At 38.0% G+C, this 24,676-nt stretch overlaps 1 protein-coding gene across 42 annotated transcripts in view; it reads left to right on the top strand.

Annotated features, from left to right (window-relative positions):
• Positions 1 to 19,680, top strand: part of CLASP2 (cytoplasmic linker associated protein 2) — a 174,794-nt gene extending 155,114 nt beyond the window's left edge. For 41 of the 42 annotated variants that reach the window (XM_070777329.1, XM_070777327.1, XM_070777349.1 and 38 more), the window contains 7 exons: positions 1,061 to 1,214; positions 3,629 to 3,857; positions 10,914 to 11,107; positions 12,079 to 12,207; positions 14,593 to 14,799; positions 15,877 to 15,993; positions 17,921 to 19,680. In XM_070777329.1, the coding sequence (XP_070633430.1) occupies positions 1,061 to 1,214; positions 3,629 to 3,857; positions 10,914 to 11,107; positions 12,079 to 12,207; positions 14,593 to 14,799; positions 15,877 to 15,993; positions 17,921 to 18,007 (1,117 nt within the window). In that variant the 3' untranslated portion in view covers positions 18,008 to 19,680. The remainder of the gene's footprint in view (positions 1 to 1,060; positions 1,215 to 3,628; positions 3,858 to 10,913; positions 11,108 to 12,078; positions 12,208 to 14,592; positions 14,800 to 15,876; positions 15,994 to 17,920) is intronic. The other variant, XM_070777343.1, reaches the window with a different exon arrangement.
• Positions 19,681 to 24,676: the final 4,996 nt, after the last annotated feature.

Genomic DNA, 24,676 nt, shown 5'->3' with positions numbered 1-24,676 from the left:
TGTCCTTATCAGCTTGATTTTTGTTATTAGCCATATAGCATATTCTTCATCATATTCATTACAGTTATATAAGATGTTTCATTATATTGCAAAACATATTGCAAACTTACCATCATATTTTTTCATGCCTATGATATGTGATAATTATGATGGCTAAATTCCAGACTGAGTTGAATTTTAGAATCTGATTATAGAATTCATATTTCAGTGGGACTTCCTGGCAGTCAAGTGCTTCGGGCTCTCTTTCCACTGCAGGGGGCACTGGTTCCATCCCTGGGGTCAGGGAAGTAAGATTCTACATGCCTCATGATGTGGCCAAAAAAAAGAATTCATATCAGTAACACTTATATTCTATGTTAAAAATTCTCAATTGTCTTACATATTTGTGTAAAATGTGTTAATCTCCTCTTCCAGCAGTACCCACTGGGGTTAGCAAACTCTGTAAAGAGTCATATGGTAAATATTTTAGACTTTGCCAGCAGGGTAGTCATTGTCACATCTATTCAACTCTGCTGCTGTAGTGTGAAATAGCCATAGACAATAGCTAAATAAATCAGCATTGCTATGTTCCAAAATAATTTCGGGAAGATCCCCTGGAGGAGGAAATGGCAATCTACTCCAGTATTCTTGCCTGGAAAATTCCATGGACAGAGGAGCCTGGCGAGCTACAGTCCATGGAGTCGCAAAGAGTTGGAGACGACTGAGCACGCACACACGCACACACATAACTTGAGTTTTATATAATTTTCATGTGTCATGAAATGTGTTTTGATTTTTTTCTCAGCTGTTTAAAAATGTAAAAAAAAGTTCTTAAGGTGAAAAGAAAAACCAGTTGTCAAGGGCTGTGCCTTATAGAGTCACTATAAACTGCCCTTGATGAGCAAACAGGGGGACATGCTCTTTAGCCGTTTGTACCTGTCAGGTTTTGTTTCGCTAATTATGCTTTAGAACATACGCATTCTCTAACTCTGTCTTTATAAACATCCTGTGCCATTTCCTCAGATGTATTTGTATTTTAAAACTACACAGAAACAAAAATTAATTGTTGTCTTTTTCATAGTGCTTTTGATTATGACACAGAAAATATGAACTCTGAAGATATTTATAGCTCTCTTAGAGGTGTCACTGAAGCAATTCAGAATTTCAGCTTCCGTAGTCAAGAAGATATGAATGAACCATTGAAAAGAGATTCTAAAAAAGATGATGGCGATTCAGTGAGTATTTGAATATTCTTACATTCTACACGTTTTCATTAAGAGTTTAATTTTGTTTTTAAACTTTTCTTTCTGTCACTTTCAGATATAAACTTCCAGGAGTCAATTGCTCAGTATTTACTGAGTACCTACCTTGCTCCAGGCTCTGTTCTGAGTCTTAGATTTACAAGGCATAGATAGATGCTGCCCTCAAGTTCCTTGTGGAGTTTCGGATAGAGATTAGTGCTGTAGGAAAGATGACATTTGCATTGAGACCCAAAGAGAGCCATACAAGATCTAGGAGAGGAGAATTCCATTAAGGAAATAGCAGGCACAGAGACACTTAGATGGGAGCAGGCTTTGTCCAGCTGAGAACCAGGACGAAAGCCAGTGTAGTTACGAAAGCACGTGCGTTATGAAAGAGCGGAGGACCAGAACATCGACAAAATTAAGTGTTTAGACTTTTTGAAAATTCCCGTTCAGTGTGGTGGTATTTTCATCAGTTTATGTGGTTCTAGTTAAGAATGTTATGACTCATCTTTCTAACATTGTGAATATTATTGTTCAGTTTGTTATTTCTGCCACTATATAAAGAGCTGTTGATATTTCTACTCTACTTCGACTTTTCTCTGACATCTTAGACTTTTCTAAGAACAAGCTATCCCACCATTTCCTGTGGAATCTTTGGTTTCTCAGTGTTTGCACAGTTGTAGAACACTGCAGTACTTTAGCAGATCTCTAAAGGGCCCCCTTCTCTGCCTCCTGACTTCTTTCCTGCTATTGTTTTTCTCCCCATGCCTACATGGCAGATGGGCCAGAAAACTGAATGCCAAAACCCTGCTTACTACTCGTATTTGAGGTTCCCTGCCTCACAAGTTGAGTGTGGCAGCAGTAAGAGGTAAGGAGGCATCACTGCATGATTGAGACTTCCCTCCTAGAGTAGCAAGGGCAGTGCCAAGTAGTGGATTCCGGCAGGAGTGAGTGTGCCATTTACTCACTAGTCAGATTATCATTTGTAAACCTCATGTCTGCCTAAGGAAAATAGGGATGTTACTGCATACCTTAAAAAATTATTATGTGTATAATAAATCATGTGATTCCATCTAGCCCAGACCTCTTCTGAGTTCCAGATTCATACATCTAGCTTCCTGTTTGAACTCCAGATCTTTCCCCCAAACTGTTCTTTTCTGTCTCAGTTGATACAATGCTAGTTGCTCAGCCAAAAACCTTGGACACACAGTTGTCCTCATCTTGTCTCTGTGTCTCATCCTCCCTACTCAGTCCATCAGGAAATCTGTTTAGTCTGTCTTCAAATACAAGCCGCAGTCTACACAGTAGAATTTTTTCCCTTGTTACCTCTCCAACCTCATTCCCTACTACTCTTTTCTGCTCTAGCCACTTGCCTCCTCGCTGTTCCTTCAATGTACAGGGCATGCTTTTTGCCTCAGTGCCTTTGTCTTAGCTGCCCCCTCTGCCTTAAACATTCTTACTCCAGATAGCCATGGCCAGTTTCCTCCAGAGCTTTGCTGCAATGGCTTCCCAGTGAATCTTACTCTAACCACACTGACTCACCTGCAGCCTTGGCACTCAGATCCCTTTAATACTGCCCTTGCCTGCCATAGGAGAGTCACCTCCTACTGTACCACATATGTAACTCACTCATGACATTTTCTAATGTCTCTGTCCCTCGACTAGAATGTCAGCTTCATGAGGACAGACGGCATTCTCTCATTTGTTAACTAATATATTCTCAATGCTGGTAATGATGCCTGGCATGGAATACGTGTACAGTAAATATTTAAAGAATATTTGTAGAACACCTTGCCACTGGCATAGCACATGGTTGCTCACTGTATGGTGGTAATGGTGATACTGATGGTGGTAATTGGTATTTTGATAAGTTATGTTAATGTGCCCAAACTCCATCATGCAGCATTCCAAAAGTCATGCTGTCCTGTGTGGCCTCTTGTTCCTTAAGTAGGCCTTTTTAAATTCAGTTTTCTTATACTTTATTGACATATTGTCATTGTAGAATTTACAACCTTAATAATGAAATCTGGGAGCTTTTTGTTCTGTGTTTCTAATGAAAGTTGTTTTGATCTTTTACTGGCATAGAGAAACTTGCTAATCACATTGTATATATTTGATCCCGCCCTTAATAAGGAAACTGTAGGAATCATTAGAGACAGCATTCTTTCATGATTCTTATTTGCCCTTACGGCTATGGTTTCTTTACGTCTTTTCTAGTAGACTTTGACTTTCTGAATGTAAGTTTTAGCTCATCATCATGTGGATTTCTGTGACTTAATTTTTTCAGCTGGTTTTTGTTATCTTTTCAAAATAGCCTTTCAAGCAGTAGGGAAATACCTTTTTAGACTTTCAAACAGACATTTGAAATGATTTTATTTGCTGTTCATTCCTCTTCCCATTAATAGATGTGTGGCGGCCCTGGGATGTCTGATCCAAGAGCAGGAGGTGATGCTACTGACTCAAGCCAAACAGCCCTTGATAATAAGGCTTCACTGCTCCATTCAATGCCTGCTCACTCCTCTCCACGCTCTCGAGACTATAATCCATATAACTATTCAGATAGCATCAGTCCCTTCAACAAGTCTGCCCTCAAGGAAGCCATGTTTGATGATGATGCTGACCAGTTTCCTGATGGTATGTCCCATCTGTGTTCGGAGGACTGGTAATCAATGATGCAAAAGAAATATATGCGTTCTTTTTGTGTAATTCCCTAAAAAGGAAGGATCTTTGAGGGTGGGAATGTTCTCTGCCATCTTCTAGGAGCTCATTTCTATTGGTTCAGTAGTTTTCTTCTTCATAATAAAAGGTTAATCCTCCTAAGAGCATCTTTGAAATCAAGAAAACTTTAGTTTTCCCAGGAACAACTGAAACCAGTTACATTTTCATTTAGTTATTAATTTTTATACGGAGTGACAAAACCCTTTAAAGGGATACCCATTCTTTAGTGTGAAGTTATAAACTCTTTAATCAAGGATTGAATATGGGAAAAGGTACAATTAAGATTTGGAGTTGGCTTAGGTCTAAGCTCTGTGTGTGTGTGTGTGTGTTAGTCGCTCAGTCATGTCAGACTCTGCTACCCCGTGGACTATATAGCCCACCAGGCTCCTTTTTCCATGGAACTCTCCAAGCAAGAATACTAGAGTGCGTTCCCATTTCTTTCTTCAGGGGATCTTCCCAACCCAGGGATTGAACCCAGGTCTCCTGCATTGCAGGAAGATTCTTTACCATCTGAGCCACCAGGGAAGTCTGGGTCTAAGCTCTTAATATATAGGAAATAAGCTGCCTCACCTGGGAGGTTGGTTGGCCTTCCTGCACTTCACTTGTCACGGTTTGAGATCCATCTTACCTGCCCTTCTGACCTTAGTATGCTGTAAGGTTTGGATAAGATGTATAGAAACTGATTAGAAAGTGTAAAACAGTGCGAATAGTATTTTTTTTATTTTCTTTGTTTTTAATAATAAGGAATTGCATATTTCCTCTGTAAATTACGTGATTCATTACTTCTTTATTGAACTAAAGGCTTAAGTAATCTTTAGTAATATGTAACTAAATGTAGATAAACTTGAAAGTCTCCCCCTCAACACTGCCTCATGATTTCATGATTAGGTATTCATAGTTTCTGGTATTCCTTTATTCCCTCAGTGTTGCTGTCAGTGAACTTATTTTTGCATAAACTTTTGTGCACATACACAGATAATTTTAAGAGCATTCTAGAAATAGAATTGCTCAATTAAAGGATATGTAAGTCTTAAGTTTTCAGAGTTACTACCAGTTACCAACTCAAAACACATGGCCAGTTTAAGTAGTACTGATTTCCTTAGCAACCCAGAATGTTTAAGTGTTTTTATGTTTTATCATTATGATAGGTATAAAATAGGTTATCCTAATGAGCCTTTCTTTAATTGTTAGGAAGACTGAAAAATTAGCTCTCAATTTTGTTTTTTAATTTTTCTGATTTTGAAGAGGAGAAAGATCTCTTCACTTCTGTATTTCTTTACTAATGCAGTCGATGAATCATGTTTTTACCAACATGTCATATTAAGTGACTGAATATATCACAAATATCACAAAGGCAAAATTATGACAATATACCAAATTCCCTAAATTACATAAGAATCTATAAAATTGTGACCATTATGCACTTCGGTGTGTTTTAATCTATCATATGTAGTTGACTATGCTGTTGAGGTTTAGTCACAATAGCAGCATAACAGGAGTGTGTGAATAAACTGGACATAGCAGCAAAGTGCCCTTGGATCCCTGAGTCATACCAGCAGCCTGGTGATTGAGACCTAGCTTTAACAACTTAATTGTTTTTATATTATTTATGCACAGCAGTCACAGCTGCTTCATTGCCCATCTATGTGTGTGTCTATGTGTAGGGTTGCTTTTTTTTTTAAGTATTATTTCAAAACAGGCAAAAGTTTAAAAGTTGTGAATACAGTTCCTCCTTGAGAAGGATCAAACCCCATCAACCCTAAAGAAAATCAACCCTGAATATTCATTGGAAGGACTGATGCTAAAGCTGAAGCTCCAGTATTTTGGCCACCTGCTGTGAAGAGCCAACTCACTAGAAAAGATCCTGGTGCTGGGAAAGATTGAGGGCGGGAGGAGAAGGGAATAGCAGAGGATGAAATGGTTGGATGGCAGCATCAACTCAATGGACATGAGTTTGAGCAAACTCTGGGAGATGGTAAAGAACAGGGAAGCCTGGCGTGCTCAGTCCATGGGGTTGCAAAAAGTTGGATACCACTGAACGAATGAACAACAACAACAAATCAGAAACAGGATATTTACAGTTTTAAAATACCTCTCCAAAAAAAAAAAAACCCTACTAATTACAAAATGAGTAACTTCACAGTGGAGAAGCCTAGGAGCAGCACCATAATTAAGTAATCAAGGTTATATCACCAACCTTGGGCAAAGTGAAATCGTGTGTTAGTCAACAGATGCACTGTCACTTCTGTGATACTGATGCCAAGAGCACATAATCTAAATCTGATCATAAGAAAACATCAAACAAACCTTAATTGAGGGAAATGCTACAAAATAACTGGCCTTTAGTTTTTAAAAGTGCCACGGTCATGAAAGCCAAGAAAGGACTGAACACTGAAGGAGACGTGAAGACTAAATGCAACATGACCTTCTTATAGGTATAGACACATAATTTCCTATTGTATTCAATGGGTTATAATGTTTAATTATCATTATTTATTTTGATGCTCAAGTTGTCCTTGACTTGACTACCAGGATCCCATTTAAGCTGGCTTTGTGTCCTTTTAACATGTCCCCATCCTTACATTCTGACACAGCATAATCTTACACTGTCCTTACTTCAGTCCTGGAACTAGCCATTTGTCCAAGGATCAATCCTTGGTTTCCTTTAATAGGAACTGATCTTTTAAGACTAAAGTTTGGGCACTTGTTATATACTTCCTCTAAGTGACTAGAGCTAAGGAGTATGTATGCATTGATATATATCTATTTCTGTTTCTGTCAAAAGCTGTATGTTTGTACCAATAACTCCAATTGCAGTCTAGCACCATGAGATTAATTTTAGTTTCTCTCTTTACATGCTGATAACTCCTGTGAGAAGCCTGACTTCCATTATCTTTAGTACATTTACTTATTTGATCAGCCCTCCTGTGTGCAACCTGTTCTCCATCCCGACCACCACTTCCTCACTTGCACACACGCATGCCTCACCCTGCTGGGCTCCCCCTTCCACGTGGACACTGACACCCAGTGCTCTTCTGCTTGGGCTCTTGACAGATCACACCTGGTTGCCACTACATGGGGACACGCTTCCTATTCTGGCTGAACTCTGAAACGCCTGCCTTTCCCCTTCTCACATGTGGAAACCCTCTTTACTCTGACCATGAATGTGTCCCCAGGCCCGTAATTTTGATGAGTGAAAAAATATCTTCATTTTATGAGATTGAGGAATTGTGTTTTTACCAACTTCTCATGTTAAAAGAGACTCGATATATCACAAATATCACATCACAAAGCCAAAATTGTGACAGCATAGCAAGATCACCCCCTACTCTAATTTTCTTCTCCTTTACTAAAGATCATCTGTTTCCTATTTGTTAAAGGAAAATATCTTTGGAAATTAGCTGAAACCTAAACTGGGTTGAATAGTTCTGAACTTGAGAACATTATTTCTTCACAGTGTAATACTTGATTGACTTCTGAAACATAAGCTGGACCTTTTATGTTGAATAAACACTCTTCAAAGATGGATAAGCCTCCTACTAAACCAAAATAGTAGTTTCTCCAGGCTTTGTGCAGCAGTTATTTTCATTTATTGTCTGTTTTCTTTTTAAAATCTGAGGTGAAGACTTTGTTTGACATTATTGTGAATGTTGCTGACACTATCCTATTTAATATATTGACCTCATTTTTGCTGTTTTGACTTTTCTTTTATACCCTGGCCCCAGGTAAAATTTCCCCTCTTCTTTTTGTTTTTACAATCTAAAACTTTTGTTCAGTTCAGTTCAGTCACTCAGTCGTGTCCAACTCTCTGCGACCCCATGAACCGCAGCACGCCAGGCCTCCCTGTCCATCACCAACTCCTGGAGTCCACCCAGACCCATGTCCATTGAGTTGGTGATGCCATCTAACCATCTCATTCTCTGTCGTCCCCTTCTTCTCCTGCCCTCAGTCTTTCCCAGCCTCAGGCTCTTTCCAGTGAGTCAGTTCTTCGCATGAGGTGACCAAAGTATTGGAGTTTCAGCTTCAACATCAGTCCTTCCAAAGAACATCCAGGACTGATCTTTAGGATGAACTGGTTGGATCTCCTTGCAGTCCAAGGGACTCTCAAGAGTCTTCTCCAACACCACAGTTCAAAAGCATCAGTTCTTCTGCGCTCAGCTTTCTTTACAGTCCAACTCTTGGATCCATACATGACCACTGGAAAAACCACAGCCTTGACTAGATGGACCTTTGTTAGGAAATAACTATTTTCTTCAAGTGGGAGTTTCTATGAAAGAAAATTTGTTTTAAAACTCTGAGATACTCTTATTAAGTATGTCTCTTACTCAGATGTTTCTGTACATGTCACAGACAGATACATACATTAGTGATAGATTTATCAAAATAACAAGTCAAACTCACTCATAGCCAGTTCTAATTATGACCTTCGTAAAGTTCACCAGGGACTGTAATATTCCAGAATATATACTATCTCTGGTGAGGATAATACTGTTATTCAAGAGAAACTCATGTTTTAGACCTAGATTCTCATTCTGACCCTAGGAGGTGGGTGCCGTTTTCCAGTTCTACTGATAAGAAAACCCAGCCTCCACAGTAATTAAGAGTGTGCTCCTGTCCCACAAAGGCTGAGAGAGAGAGGCTTGCTGAGACTCATGAGCCTCTGTTCTTTTCACAGAACCACAATGCCTTTCTGTGTTAGAAGAGGAAATACAGTTGACTATACTTTCTCAATAAATAATTTGTCCTTTCTTTGGCAGAAATTATTTTCCTGTCAGTCATCTGTCCAGACCATTATATGTGACAAATCATTTCTAATTATCTTCTAGAGTAATTACAAAGCCTATATTCATGAAGAAGAGAACTGAGTTCCTTTGAAACAAAGCGTTTTCTTGAGATTTCCCTTTATTCAGCTGAAATAAAATACACTCTTAATCAGAATGATTTTCTGACATCTTTGAAAGTCTGATAATGTAAGTTCTCAGGAGTGATTCTTGAGGAGTTTGTAGAGATGTATTTATCCTGCTGCAGTAGTTCTTGTTAAACCAGCAACATTGTTCTAATGTTGGTCTATAACAGATGAATTTATTATAAGTTTATTTTTATTCTCCAAATTAAGATCTTTGAACTGAAATTTCATATTTTTCATGATTTTGCTTTGCATTCCTAAAAAATTATTCTTAATTTTCCAAAATCCTAATTTGGTTCTCCTCAGTGCTCATTCTTTCCAGATTACCTCAAGTTATCATTTCAGTAGTCACATTTTGTGCTGTCATATATGAGTGTTTGGGGATCAGAGGTTCTTAGTGCTCTTACTATAGTTCCACGAAAGTTGTCCTAACACATTTCCTTTTTTATAGTTGGTAAGTGTTGTCGTTTTATTTGATTCAGTTTCCCTTGCCTATCATTGTTAGTTTTATTCCAATAGAAGTCATCTGGGAACTTGTGTGGAGGTTCAGTGATTAAGACTCGGCGCTTCCAATGCTGAGTGGGGCCAAGGGTTCAACGCCTGGTTTGAGGAGCTAAGATCTCCATGCTATGGGGTGCACCCAAAAGGGGGAAAAAAATCATCTGTTCTGGTAGTTCAGCTTGGTTTTCTTTCTTCAGATTTCTGAATCCTCTTAAGTGAAATAGAGCTTTTCTTTCCGTAGTTGTAGATTTCCTGAGATCTGTAATGTCAAGTCATTGGTATCTCTAGGTCCGTGGCTAACCAGCCAGCAGGATGTGCACAGTAGTGTCTATTTTTACGGACCAGTAGTGAGCCATCTGGCAGACTACAACCTCCAGGTCACTTTAGGAAAACGTGCAGTTTCCTCTTGAACCTTTCCTTTTGTTGGCTCTGACCCTCTCCAGAAGACCAGAATGCTCGTGCCGAGCAGAGCCACAGAGCATACGGCTCCACAGTGTCAGCCGTCTTTCCTGGAGAGGCAGTGACCCAGGTGGACCTTCTAGGCTCAGGCACCATGGTCTGTGGTTATTTTATTCCGGAGACGGGGTTAGAAGGGAACGGAATCTACGGCACAAGCTCTGCTCACACAGATGCCTGCCCAAGTCCCTGAAAACCTGAATTTATCATGTATTTTATCATCAAAAGAATTTAGGAAGAACTCTGGTGTTTTGTAGTGTTCTGAAGTGAACTTTTGGATTGAATTGTCTTTCCTACAAAGATGACTCAAAGCATTATCTGGTAACTGTTGAAAAATAACCAGCATGTCCTTAAAATTCAGAAAATTAATGAGTTCATAATTACACTTTTAAAAAAGAAAGCAGAAACAAATGAAAACTCTTCGGTAACCACTGGGCCCAAACTTTTGACTCTGAAATTTAAAGGGAAATATTAAACTCCTTTTCAGGGTAATCAGAATAGCACTAGTTGACAAACTCACGCTCAGAAAAATTACAACACATTTTTAACTCCTGATAAAATAATTAATTCAACCCCTTCAGTAAGTGAAATCTTTAATTCAGAGATTGACAGACAGAGAACTTTACAATGGTGGGATCAAGTTGTTACTGGTTAAATCCAGTGATCACTATTGGTATCGCTAAAAATGGAGTACCCAAACCCTGTGAGCCTCTTGGCATGACAACATAGAAATGCATGCTGAAGTGAGTAAGGATGAAATGATACATTTGGGATTTGCTAGAAATACTTGAGAAAAATAAGTGGGGGTGGGGGCAAAGATGATGTAAGAATGGTAAAATCTTAGTCTTTAAGTCTGGGTGATAGGGGTTCATAATATGATTGGGGGTTCATTATACAGTTCTCTCTCTCATGAATTTTTATCATAAACAGTTTTAAGCTAGCATTGAGGTTCTGGGGATGACAAATGGAAAACAATCTTAGTCATTGTTCTTTGCTGTTTTTATAACCAACTTTCTGTCTGTGTCTCATGATGTTATAAAGTTATCATCCCCATCCTTGTGAAAGTTGCCGTCTAAAGTCACAGAATTAACATCATGTCCATATGACAGATCTTTCCCTAGACCATTCTGACCTGGTTGCAGAGTTGTTGAAAGAGTTGTCTAACCATAATGAACGTGTAGAAGAAAGAAAAATCGCCCTGTATGAACTCATGAAACTGACACAGGAAGAATCTTTCAGTGTTTGGGATGAACACTTCAAAACGATATTACTTTTATTGCTTGAAACCCTTGGGGATAAAGAGGTAAGTAGCAGAACATATAAACAATAGCCTGTTTTTGTGTCTTGGGTTGCCTGTCATTGCCTATTAATCAAACACTACACATATTTGGCATTTGGGGAAATGAGTCTTTGCTGCTGCTTCAGTGTGCATGAAATTTTTACCATAAAATACTTTTTCTTCTCAACCAAGTAGATCAATGATTTTGAGCAATTAACCACAGGAAAAACGTTGCTGACAAATTTTTATTCAAATGTGCAACTTTTTTTTGCATATTTGAATCAATTGTTCAGAAGTAAAAATTTTTTTTTAATAGAGCTAGTGGTTCTTCGTATCTTTGAGAAGTGTAGTTTTCAGCTGGAGATGTGAAAGCTTGATTATGTAATATACCACATATTTTATGCAGTTCTCTACCGTTCCTTCAACCTATATTAAGACCCTTGCATTCAGTTCAGTCACTGAGTCATGTGTGACTCTTTGCGACCCCATGGACTGCAGCACGCCAGGCCTCCCTGTCCATCACCAACTGCCAGAGTCCACTCAAACTCATGTCCATTGAGTCGGTGATGTCATGCAACCATCTCATCCTCTGTCGTTCCCTTCTCCTCCTGCCTTCAGTCTTTCCCAGCATCAGGGTCTTTTCCAATGAGTCAGTTCTTCACATCAGCTGGCCAAAGTATTGGAGCTTCAGCTTCAGCATCAGTCCTTCCAATGAGTATTCAGGACTGATTTCCTTTAGGATGGGCTGGTTGGATCTCCTTGCAGTCCAAGGGACTCTCAAGAGCATTCTCCAGCACCACAGTTCAAAAGTATCAATTCTTTGGCGCTCAGCTTTCTTTATACTCCAACTCTCACATCCATTCATGACCACTGGAAAAACCATAGCTTTGACTAGACAGACCTTTGTTGGCAAAGTAATGTCTCTGCTTTTTACTATGCTGTCTAGGTTGGTCATAACTTTTCTTGCATTACAACATTAAAATGTTTCTTTATAGCCTACAATCCGGGCTTTGGCTTTGAGGGTTTTAAGAGAAATCCTAAGGCATCAACCAGCAAGATTTAAAAACTATGCAGAATTGACTGTCATGAAAACACTGGAAGCACATAAAGACCCTCATAAGGAGGTGAGTTATCTAACAGTTAAAGTATTATTTTGTTCTCAGTACTTTTGATATTATTGTATGAAACATAAATGTGTTTGGAAAGTGCCCTTGGCAAGCATTTTCTTTATGACTGCTTCATGTTCAAGGTAGTATCTAATTGAAAGACAAAAATATGTTCTTTTCTGTTAAATTAGTAATGTTGATATCATGGCATTTTATCCCAAATAGGCTAACTCCAGGATATAATTTATCTGATTTTATTTTCTCCTTTCATTCACTTTTAGATTTCCACTTAGAGTTTACCAGTCGTAACTTCACTTTCCATTTACCAATAGGATTTCTTTTTTTAATAACTAGTGGAAATAATTATTGTTATTTTAAAGTGGTAAATTGCCTTTAGGAGCTAAGTATCTGTTAAAAGAGTTTACTCAATAAAACACTGAGGACAGCTTTCCTGAAAAAGTCCTATAAATCTGTCTCATTACTTCATTGTTCAGATATCCCCACCATAACCAATGGCATTGATGAGACAATCATAAGGACTTTTATTAAAATCTTAGAAATAATTAGAAAAGCCAGTTTCAAATAGGGACTGCAGTTCTAAGAGAGAGCATTAGGTGTCTCTAAGACATAAGCAAAAGCCAAGTCAAAAAAAAAAAAAGAAAGTTAAAACAGCAATGAGACAGAATGGGTTAAAGCTTAGTACAAGAACCAAAACTGTAAAACTCTCAGAAGAAAGCATAGGTATCAAACTTTGTTACCTTGGATTAGGCAGTAGTTTCTTAGATATAATGCCAAAAGCAGAGATAACAAGGGAAAAGGTGTAAATTGAACTTTTATCAAAATTAAAAACCTTTGTGCTTTAAAAGACACTCTCAAGAAAGTAAAAAGACAGCCCACAACATAGGAGAACGTTTTTGTAAATCATGTCTGATAACAGCCATAATATATGAAGAACTCTCATACCTCAACAATCAAAAGATAAATAACTCAATTTTAAGTGAGCAGAGGACCAGTTGACACTTCTTTAAAAGAAGATATACAAGTTGCCAATAAGCACATGAAAAGATTCTCAGCCTCATTCATCTTTAGGGAAATGCAGCTGAAACAACACATTTCACATACATGACAATAAGAAAATCTTGATGATGCTATGAAGAAATCAAAACCATCTGAGTTATTCACCTTTCAGAAGCTATGACTGAATCTTGTGGTATTATGTGCCATAACTTTTAAATCTACCTGGATTTTTAATCCAGTTTTAAAAAATCCAGCTGGTGTTTGAGTGGTACATCTGTGGCATCTTACTGAAGCCTTAAAAAAAAAAAAAAACTATGTAATATTTGTAGTTTAGTTATCCACCTTCTGAGCCAAATAAGGCCGGCAGCATACCAATTTTTACAAAAGATAAAATTGATATCCTTAAGCTATTACAGCCAAAATTAGCCCTTGGTCTACTGACTTCCCAGGGGCTTCCCTGGTGACTCAGTGGTAAAGAACCTGCCTGCCAATGCAGGAAACATGGGTTTGATCCTTGGGTTGGGAAGATCCCCTGCAGTAGGAAATGGCAACCCACTCCAGTATTCTTGCCTGGGAAATCCCATGGACAGAAGAGCCTGGTGGGCTACAGTCTATGGAGCCGCAAGAGTGAGACACAATGTAGCAGCTAAACAACAGCAGCTTCTGATTTCCAGTGTATTTTCCATTTTTCCTTTCTAAACCTCTCAGGTTGAGAGCATAAGTGAGACAATACCAAAAATAGCCACAGAAGCAGTAATCTTTATAAACAGTAGGGGAAATAAATTGTTAATTTGATAACATATTAATGAAATGACTTTTATTTTATTCTGTAATAATGTGATAAAAGGGGCACAAGCCATCCTGGAGTTGAGGGTCCTAACAGTGAGCAGGGTCTCAGCATGGCTGATCTGAGGACTCCAGTGACAGGGTAGTCTAGGTGGACAGAGCCTCCGCTCCCCTGCAGAACTCGACCACAATATCGTGTTCAAACTGCTTTAATCATTAAACCAAGCCAGCATTAAGAGAGTACAGAAAAATAAAGACATAGTCCCCAAACTCACAAAATTCATATATTTTTATATATAGAAACCTTTTGATTGCAGGCACAGAAATTGCTTTTTGGTATCGCCAAACCTTCTATATTACAGCACTGAACAAAAATGTAACCCAATAAATACATGCTGTTTATTTTTTAAAAAGAGAGAGAACACAGAAGAAGGAAGAATGATATAATAAAGCCCCATGTATCCGTTTAGTTACTTTCATGTTTTCAAAGAAAACTCCAGATCCCACGTTGTATTATGTATTTCATGAAATGTGCACACCCAGGACACAGCACACATTTTACAGAATCACTTCCCTGCTCAGTATTGCCCTCTGTCCTAGGTGGTGAGATCTGCTGAGGAGGCCGCATCAGTGTTGGCCACTTCCATCAGCCCGGAGCAGTGCATCAAAGTGCTGTGTCCCATCATCCAGACTGCAGACTACCCCATCAACCTGGCTGCCATCAAAATGCAAACAAAAGTAATCGAGAGAGTGTCCAAGGAAACGCTTAACCTGCTTTTGCCAGAGATCATGCCAGGCCTAATACAGGTAAGCAGTAAAACTTGGAGAAAGAAGCTGTGTTGATACACTGGGGATTCAGTTATTTTAGGTACTTGGCCAGTGTCATGACCAAGCTTCCTGCTGTCTTGGGGTGTTCAGAGCAAAAGACTTCCGATAGCTAGCTCTGTGTGTGTGTGTGTGTGTGTAGGGGTTGGGGGGTAGTATACACATAACATAAAACTTAACTGTTTAGTGTGGTAACGGAGCATTTAATGTGGTTTTGTCTATGCATACAAACCCATACATATAAAAACTCTTTAACAAAAACGGGATCTTATTTTGTGACATGCTTTGCTTAAGTTAATCAAAGACTATGAACCTTTTCCATAGAATGGAACCTTTTACTATTCCATTCTAATAAATACTGTGCTATAGTATAATTTTAATGACTAGTATTAAATAGTGTGTGTGTAAGATGCCATCATTCGTTTCTTTGTGCATCTATAGTATTAGCTTTGTGACTCTGTTCTAAGCTGCAGCTACTAAGTTGTGAGGTCCTTGAAGATAAGATCCAAATGTCTTCCTTCTTTATCTGTGCTTTGGTGCTAAGAACAGAATATACATAATTGGTGTGTGTCACACATACAGTAGTGGACATGAATAAATGTTTGTTGGATAAATAACTTAGAGTAATGGTAGGGATGGGCCAGATGTTAATTTAATTCAGCCTGGATTAGAGGAGTACCCTGACTGCTAGGCCAGAGAGGTTAGGTTTTATTCATTAGTGAGGAGCTGCTAAATACCCTAAAGCTGAAGGCTTTAGAAAGGTTAGTTCAGAGACTTTTGCAGGCACTGGGGTGGCCTCAGAGCCAGAGATTGTAGCTCACCAGGCTAAATAAGAAAGACCCTGATAAAAAAGGCTGACAGTGGAGTGGGAGTGCTCAAGGGGAAAGGGAGGAGGGAAAGGGACGTCTCTGCCTGAAAAGGTGAGAAGTTAACTTCACCCAGTCAGTAAAACTCTCTCGTCAGCACGCTTAACATCTTCTCTCTGAGTTGTAGTTCTGTTTCTGTGCCATGGTGCTTTTCTCAGATCCTGCAGGAGTACTAACAAGGATTTCTTCCCAGGGTTATGATAATTCGGAAAGCAGTGTTCGGAAAGCTTGTGTCTTCTGCCTGGTGGCTGTTCATGCAGTAATTGGTGATGAACTAAAACCACATCTCAGTCAGCTCACTGGCAGTAAAGTAAGTAGGGCTGCTCTCTCCTAAAGATGGTGGCCATGGGGCGCTCTTCAAAATGTACTTCTTGATGTGTGTTGAAGGCTAATTTGTTACTTGACTTTTAATTAGGCTTTAAGCGTCCAGCCTAAGTCCTCTTACCCTTTGCAGTTTAGCTATCTGTACTTTCCCGTCTGTCACTCAAGTGAAGTCAGCGGTTTGTAGGATAGTTGGTAGATTGCTGTGAAAAAAATGTCTACTGCTTCTGGTTGTTCCTGATCACCAGCTCACTCTTCCCACTCTTACACTCAATTCTTACCCTATGACTGTTTAAAAATAAATAGAAAAAGGGGAAAAGAATAAGTAGCAGTTGGAAATTCCCTGGATGTCCTGTGGTTAAGGGTCTGTGCTTCCACTGTAGGGGGACAAGGTTCTCTCCCTGGTTGGGGGCCGAAGATCCCACACGCCACATAGTGCAGCCGAAAAAAAGAGAAAAACAGAATAAAGTGTGGTTATATATTCATGGATTTATATGTACCAAATTATGGAACACTAGAACATTTTTTAAATTCTCCCCTATGAATTACAATAATCAAATATTTGTTCTCATTCTCTTTCTGCTCTTACTATGGTCACCATAAATGTTTAATTTTTATTTGATATGTTAAAATAAATTTTACAATTAGTCCTTAAGATGTAAAAAACATCGGTCTTGTTTTCTTCATTTCTTTGGTATCATCAAAACCTTAAATCTGTTCTAAAGGGTGAGGATAAACTATGATTGTTGAATTATGGTTTATGAACCAGTTAGCAGGACACTCACCTTCATTTAAAAAGTTTCCACAAATCCTAACAATTGTAATTACTATAATCAAAATTATTTTCTAAGTAGCAAAAGGGAATAAGAAATACATATAAAGGAAAAAGAACTCAAATGTATACCTTACATTAAAATCTATACAAGTTATAGATAGATTAAAGCAGTGATTCCTAACCTTTTCTATATTACAGACCACTTTGAGCTTTGGGTATAATCGCATCTCAAGAAAAATAAACTTATCCAGAAAATTTTACACCTAGTTTCAGAGGGTTCAGTGAGCCACTGAATGCCATGGATGCTGGGTTAAACCATTGGATCAAAGCGTAAATGTTAAGAAAAGAAAATTTTGAACAACTGCGTGGTTTTCAGAGGAAAAAGTTTTCTGAGTTTTGTGTAAAGTTAGGTCCTGATAAGCCAAAGTTATCTGTAGAAGAATTAAAATTCATCACTTTATCAGCATACTAGGCAGCCAGTAGTAATGTTGCATGTGAAGACAATAAGAAGGTGGGAAAAATATTTGAGAATGACATTTGGTTAAAAAAACAAAAAGTAAAAAACAGAATTGTATGTGCTTTGATTCCAAACTATAAAAATATGATCTCATACAGTACAGACTGCAAAATGACAGAGAAATCAAAAACATTCCTGTTAGGAGAGTAATGACATAGTTGTCTGCGATCTTCGGTGCTGGAACCCAAGAGCCTAATTTCATCTCCTGGCCCACTGCTCTCTACCCTTTTGACCTTCGGCAGGGATGGTACATCCTGAATCTCAATTTCCTCATCTCTAAAATGTTGTGAAGATAAAAAGATAGAATGTAAGGCAGCATATTGTATAGCACATAATGCTCAAATGTTTACCATTTTTGTCCTAATGGTGACTTCTTTAAGTGTTATATGTTAATCACTTTAACAGTTTTTGAAAAGGCATGCTACAATACTCAGTCATGAACAAAACTAAGACTTAAATTTTTTTTTAATTCTTAATTATCAACAATAACTAGTGCATTATAATAACTCCTCAGTCTAAAATACCTCCTGAAGCTTGCATATGTGTATAATTTTTTTTAATGAGCATCTCAGGATAATTTAGAGCAGCTTGCTCAAATGACATGTGTTTGGCTTGAATCTGCAGATGAAGCTACTGAATCTGTACATCAAACGTGCACAGACAGGTTCTGGAGGAGTTGACCCCACTACTGACGTTTCCGGACAAAGTTAGTGAAGCTGACAGAAGTGAACCAGGTCTCTCAAAGAAAGGACAGACAGACCACCCTCATCAATGAAAGGAAATTTTCAGATACATCTTTTGAAACTTACCACTGTTTCCCAGTTTTAGTTTTTTGTTTTGTTTTGTATTTTCCGTAACAGAGGACTATCCTCAGTCTGCATGTAACTTTTACAATAGTTGTTCCAAATTCAAGAAGAAGCAGTATTAACATCAGTTGATCAATACAAAGTAATTTTTAATCTAACTCATCATTTCACACGTTTGTACTTCTTTGTCTTCCCATTAACCTTTGCCAGTGTTACAATTGTATAATTTTTTTTTTTTAATGCTGGTTAAACAGGAATGCTTAAAGCTTTAAAGTTTAACAGTCTAAAACATTTTTTTTTTGGCCTTTATTCAAATGCAGAATAGTATTTTTATTGCTACTTTAAGTTTTGTTCCGTATCATGTCCTATGCTAGAAATACTGAAATGATGTGAAACAAAGCAGGACTGATTTGAACTCCAGCTGGACCCTGTTGGTGTGATGGTGATACGTGTCGTTAGTTGCAACTTCTTTGGGGTGATCTGTAGTTTAAAACTAAGACCTCAAAGAAACTTTACAGAACCAGCCAGTTCTGTAAAGCTGGTATCATTTGTTGGTTGTTGACCTTGCCACGTTTATTTAAAACCATGTCCCCTCTCTGATCCCTTAAGAAAGCTGCACCAAATCATCAGCCTGTGTTTTTCTTGTTACTTATTCAAGTAGAAGGTTTCATTGCAGGGTTTTTTGGTTTGTTTATCTTGGTTGTGAATGATGCTTTTTTATTTATTGATATCAAATTCACTTATGAATAAACTTGATAATGGAAACAGACAAAAAGAAAGCAAGTGCATGTGTGTCCTTGACCGTCTTCTGTTTCTCATTTAACGAACAAACTAATGATCGCGAATGGGAGTCGACCAGCACCTTCTCTTTATATGGTGGAACCTGGTTTCCTTTTGCCATGAAATTGTCTTACTTGAAAACATTGATCCTGATGAGAGAGAAGATGGTGCCAAGGCTATTATTATCTTCATGTAATGGGCTCAAATTCTCTACCTCTTCAGGGCTAATACTTTTAACTGAGCTGCTGCCTATATAGTGTCTTTTGGAAAACTACTAAAAGGGTGATTTTCTGTTACTTTTTAGCAAATTTTTTAATCACCTTTTGCTACACCTCTTATTTTCATGTGCAGCCAACTTTAAAAAATTACCGGTTTTTGGTGAAAGGCAGATTAGATCATATGGAACCAGGATACTAATGATTTCTTACCTTGACTTTTTTTTTTTGATCTTAACATAAAGTGAATTTGACTGGAAAGGCAAATGGCTATTAGGGAAGCAATTTGCTATTGTTAACAGAGTTATCTGTACTTTCTTTGTTTAATTGAAAAAAAAATGTAGAAATGTATGTAAAGAATTTAAGACAAGAGTACTGAATGGATGATTTGTCATAGGCTTTTACCTTCCTTTGTTTTTGTTCTAGCAGCAGGAAAATAGTTTCTCTACATCACCCCCCCCCCTTACCTGTAACAATTTTGTTTTCTACTGTTAATTACATTGTGTATTTATAGTTCTATGCTTACTGTTGTGCATATACTGGCAATAAAACTGTACATAACATTACTTGAAAAAATTAACAATGTATATCAGTTGTTTTTCTGTCTTACTGTGTGGCAAGTCACTTATCTCCTAACTAGGATTTTAAAAGCTTTTAGAAAGTCCTATATCAGTGGTGTTATCATGAATTTGTAAGTGCATCTGAAGAGAAGATTTGTCAAGAGTAGCGACCACAATCCAATGTATATATCTCTAAATGCATGTATATATTATCGCTTATCCTTGAAAGAGTATTTTAAGCATTGAACTTGTCTCAGTAATGTTTTGTTTCACGACCTTGGTATGTTTTACAATCATTTTGGATCGAAATATTAATTTAATTTTGACCTCTTTAAGGTCCTGCTCTAACTACTGTTGACAAGTAAATAGAGTGACATAACCTGAATAATAACTCTACTTGAAAACTTAGATCACACACCTGGCGCGTAAAGGCAGGCACTCAAGAAATGAATGGGTAACAGAAGATTATGGTTTAATGTGACAAGGTAGAAAGCTAAGTCACGTTTAAAGTTCTATTATTTCAGTTGATAAGACTATAAGAAAGTTACTGTTGACTATTCAGATTGCTATTTACAATACCTTTAATTTGTTCATTTCAGAAACATCTTAAGATGTCAGCTATTAAAGAATGGTGATAAAAAGCTACTGGTTAATTTTTTTTTCTTTCTACTTTTCTCCCCTAAGCATCAGTGTCATTCATTTACCCACGCTGCTGAAAACCAATTAAAAAAGCATGTAATTCCATGTTTTAAAACATGTTTGTTTCTTGTGGGTTTTCAAAATCTTTAATAGACTTTTGACATTTTCAAGTAAGATATGGTTTGAATTTGAGGTTTCAGATTTGGAGTAAATGCACTCTATTCCTTCATATTTTATTAGAAACTTAGGTCAAAACAACTTTTTACCAAGTTATGTCTAACATTAAAAAGCTAAAATCTTCAGGCCAGATCTATTTGTAAATTCAAGTGTTTCTTATTATTGTTAATTTAGAATAACATTTACAGTAAAAAGAAACGAGAATTGGTAATATTACTCCATAATATATGAGGTGTTTTTTTTTTCTGAAACATTTTTTATTGAAGTATAGATGATTTACAGTGTTGTGTAAGATTCTGGTGTACAGCAAAGTGCTAAGTTATACATACATATTCTTTACCATATTCTGTTTCATTATAAGTTATTATAGGATATTGAATATAGTTCCCTGTGCTATATGGGGGTGTGTGTGTGTGTGTATAATATTTTATAAATAATAGTTTTTATCTGCTAATCCCAAACTCCTAATTTATCCCTCCCCCCCATAAGGGTTGTTTTTTTTTTTTCTTAACCTTTGACATCTTTGCTTCCTGTATTGTTTTAGTTCATTTTATTGTAGTTAATCAGTATAGTTTTATAGCCATACAAATGCAAGGTCCAGAGTTAAGCTTTAAAAAACCTTGTCAGTTAAAAAGTTGTCCATGGCTATTGTGGAATATTTGGAAAATTTGCAAAAGAAATTACCTCTTAATAGCACCACTTGAGATGATCTGTGTTGCTCTTTTGTGGATTGGATTGCTAAAATAATCCATTTGACTTAATGCTGAAAATGATAAAGGAACTTGTTGTTGTGTTAGTCACTCAGTCGTGTCCGACTCTTTGCAACCCCATGGACTGTAAGCCACCAGGCTCCTCTGTCCATGGGGTTCTCCAAGCAACAACACTGGAGTATGTTGCCATTTCCTTCTCCAAAAAGGAATATTAAGTTTTATTAACCAGAGAATGAAAAGTTTAGATTTCAAAACTAAGGTTTTGAATGCATGTGTTCTGTGCATGTATTTTAACATTACATTTTGAATATATTCTCTATTTGTTTTTCTATAGGATGATGTCTCATGACAGCGAAATATTCCTTGGTATGTGTGCAGCATAATCCTGGGTTGTAGACCTTTGCTGAATATTCCTGTAACAAATAGCTACATCTATGGCACATCTCTCATTATTTCATACTAGGTAACTTTATAGATGTCTTTACTATGAAATTGCCAAATGTAGAAAGATATCACTTATTTAAAGATTTCCTAGTTACTTAAATAGCTGTGTCTAAATTATTCTAGCTGGGTTTAAATTATTCATGTAATAGTAATCAAAAGTAAAACAAGAAAATACAAGAAATCTTTATATGTGTAAGAATTTCAGTATCTCAGATTTACCTACATTCATTCATGCAAAAGATAGCTGAGTATTTGCCTTCACTGACCCAAAGTAGAGCAGATAACCATGATGCAGTGTGGTTAGTGCTCTTGTAGAGAATAACACACAAGGTGTTGATGGGAGGTAGGGAATGGGGGTGACGGTGCACATAAGGTGTAATCACAGAAGGCTTCCTAGAAGAGGTGAGGCGTAAACTTTGTCTAGAGCTAAATGGGTCTGAGACTTATTGGGGTTACAGAACCGGAACAACAGAGGGAAGCCAAAGAGCAAGGCAATGCTAGGGCAATATGTGCAGTAAGTAGCATTAGGGTGTATCACTAGAACTTTTTAAACCATGGTTTGTTTGATAAAGGTAAAAAAAAAATTCATTCTCTCTTAAAATTCCCATAAAAGATCTTCTCCCCCCAAATCTGTGCATTCTCACAATCAAAAAAAAAAAACAGAACTTGGATATAGCTTTTCTTTCCGTGGTTTTAGTTCAAAAGTTTTCCTTTTCTTACACAGTTATAATACTGTATCCGCTTTCCAGACTGAACATGCCTTTTGTATCTACCCAACTGGCCATCGTTACACAGCTTGGTTTAGCTGGAACATGGGATGCCAGTGGAGACTGGCACCTGACTGGGTACTAGTACTCATCTAACTGAACGAAGGAGTTCACCGAAGACAAGCTGAAAAACAGCATGATTATAGAATTAACATCACAGACCCCTCAATTTTACATACTCCGAAAACTTCAGAAGTGAGTTGGTTTTTAGGTTACAATTTTTTTTCCAGATTGGTCTCTATGAATCTGGTTCTGATTATCATTATTTACCTAGTAAATGTTTGAGCACCTGCTGTGCATTTGAAAGTGAAAGTCGCTCAGTCGTGTCCAACTCTGTTCGACCCCATGGACTATACAGTCCATGGAATTCTCTAGGCCAGAATACTGGAGTGGGTAACCTTTCCCTTCTTCAAGGGATCTTCCCAACCCAGGGATCGAACCCAGGTCTCCTGCGTTGTAGATGGATTCTTTACCAGCTGAGCCACCAGGGAAGCTGTGTATCTGACACCTCTAAAATCTATCTGCTGTTAATATGTAGCTGTGGATCTGGTAAATGGGAGAAATGCATTAATAGGCTTTCAGAAATGGGATCAGTATAGGAGGAGTCGGCCTGTAACTCGGGGTAGAAAGTGCCCAGAGTGTTGCTTTTTGCAAACCATCCTGACCAGCTAGCCCTGAGTGCAGCCCCAGTCTCCCAGTATTTTTTTTCCTTAAGAATGTGTGAGAGCTTCCCAGGTAGCACAGTGGTGAAGAATCTGCCTGTAAGGCAGGAAACGCAGATTTAATCCATGGGTTGGGAAGATCCCCTCTAAGAAGGAGTGGCTACCTACTCGAGTGTTCTTGCCTAGAGAATCCCATGGACAGAGGAGTCTGGTGGGCTACAGTCCGTGGGGTCACAAAGAGTCGGACATGACTGAGCATGCACAAAGAAAGTGAATCTGATATTTTTGGAGTGAGTGAACCTCATTCAGTCACGTCAGACTCTCTGCCACCCCCTGCATTTTAGCCTGCCAGGCTCCCCTGTCCATGGGATTCTCCAGGCAAGAATACTCGAGTGGGTATGCCATTCCCTCCTACAAGGGATCTTCCTGATCCAGGGATTGAACCCAGCTCTCCCTCATTGCAGGCAAATTCTTTACCATCTGAGCTACTATTTTACTGTTTTATTGGAAGTCAGTGCAAAAAGAGAGTGCTTGCTGGTTTTAGTCTATAACCATATTTATAACTTTAATTTTTATCAAAGTTCAGGTCAAAGTAGAGACTTACACTTGAGTTACTTCAACAAAGCAAGAAATGTGCTTTTTCTTCTCCATCCTCCTAAAACCACAGTTCTCTGGGATGATTTTGCCCACTGGAAGACATCTGGCAGTGTCGAGGCTGTTTTGGTTGTCAGAACTTGGTAAGGAAGTGCTGCTGACATCTAGTGGGTGCAAGTCAGAGATGCTACTAAGCGTCTTACATGCACAGAACTGCCCTCCAGCAACCCCCCTCAACAAAACAAGTATGCAGCCCCACATGTCAGTAACGCCCAGGATGAGAAACCTTGCATCAAAGCAAAGACGTCTCCATAGACAGCTGCGCTGGCAATACAGCCCAGTTTAAAAATGCCGAATCAGTTGTTTACACTAATGTTGAATAGAAAATGAAGAATCCAGAACTCATTTTCAGCTGAATTTTAGGGTAAATTTTCCCATGTTTTAATACATATGAGCTCACATGCCAAACATTCAACACAAAACATCGATCCCCAATTCTGTCCAAACTATTTTCTGTTCATTTTCTCCTGCCACCTACTCCATTCTGAAGTCTCAGTCTAATGCCTGGGTGCTAGGGTAGTCCTTTGCATTTTGCTCTTGTAAGAGAAATGGTAATTTTTATTTCTAAGAACTGATTTCTGGCTCTTGAGGTCAGAAAATTTCCATACAGCGAGGTTTTCTCTAGGTGTGCAGCAGTGTGGATGACCGAGAAGACGCCGAAGAATGGCCTTAAGGTTTGTTGAAAAGTATTAAAAACTTAATATTCAAATATTGTATAACTCCACCTGTATGAGGTACCTAGAGACAGAAAGTTTAATACAATGGTGTTTGTCGGGTTTCAGGGAGGAGGGAAGAGGGAGTCCCTATTAAATGAAGGCACAGGATTACATGTTGCAGTGATGAAGAGTTCTGGAAATGGGTGTTGGTGATAGTTGCAAAACTGAATATGCTTAATAACACTGAACTAAACATTTTAAAATTATTAAGATGGTAAATTTTATGTTACATGCATTTTTACCACATATA

Source organism: Bos indicus, chromosome 22 (genome assembly GCF_029378745.1).
Source record: "Bos indicus isolate NIAB-ARS_2022 breed Sahiwal x Tharparkar chromosome 22, NIAB-ARS_B.indTharparkar_mat_pri_1.0, whole genome shotgun sequence".
In the NCBI taxonomy this organism is placed as follows: domain Eukaryota; kingdom Metazoa; phylum Chordata; class Mammalia; order Artiodactyla; family Bovidae; genus Bos; species Bos indicus.
Note: the sequence above shows the minus strand (reverse complement) of the source record. Positions and strands in the feature narration are given on the sequence as shown.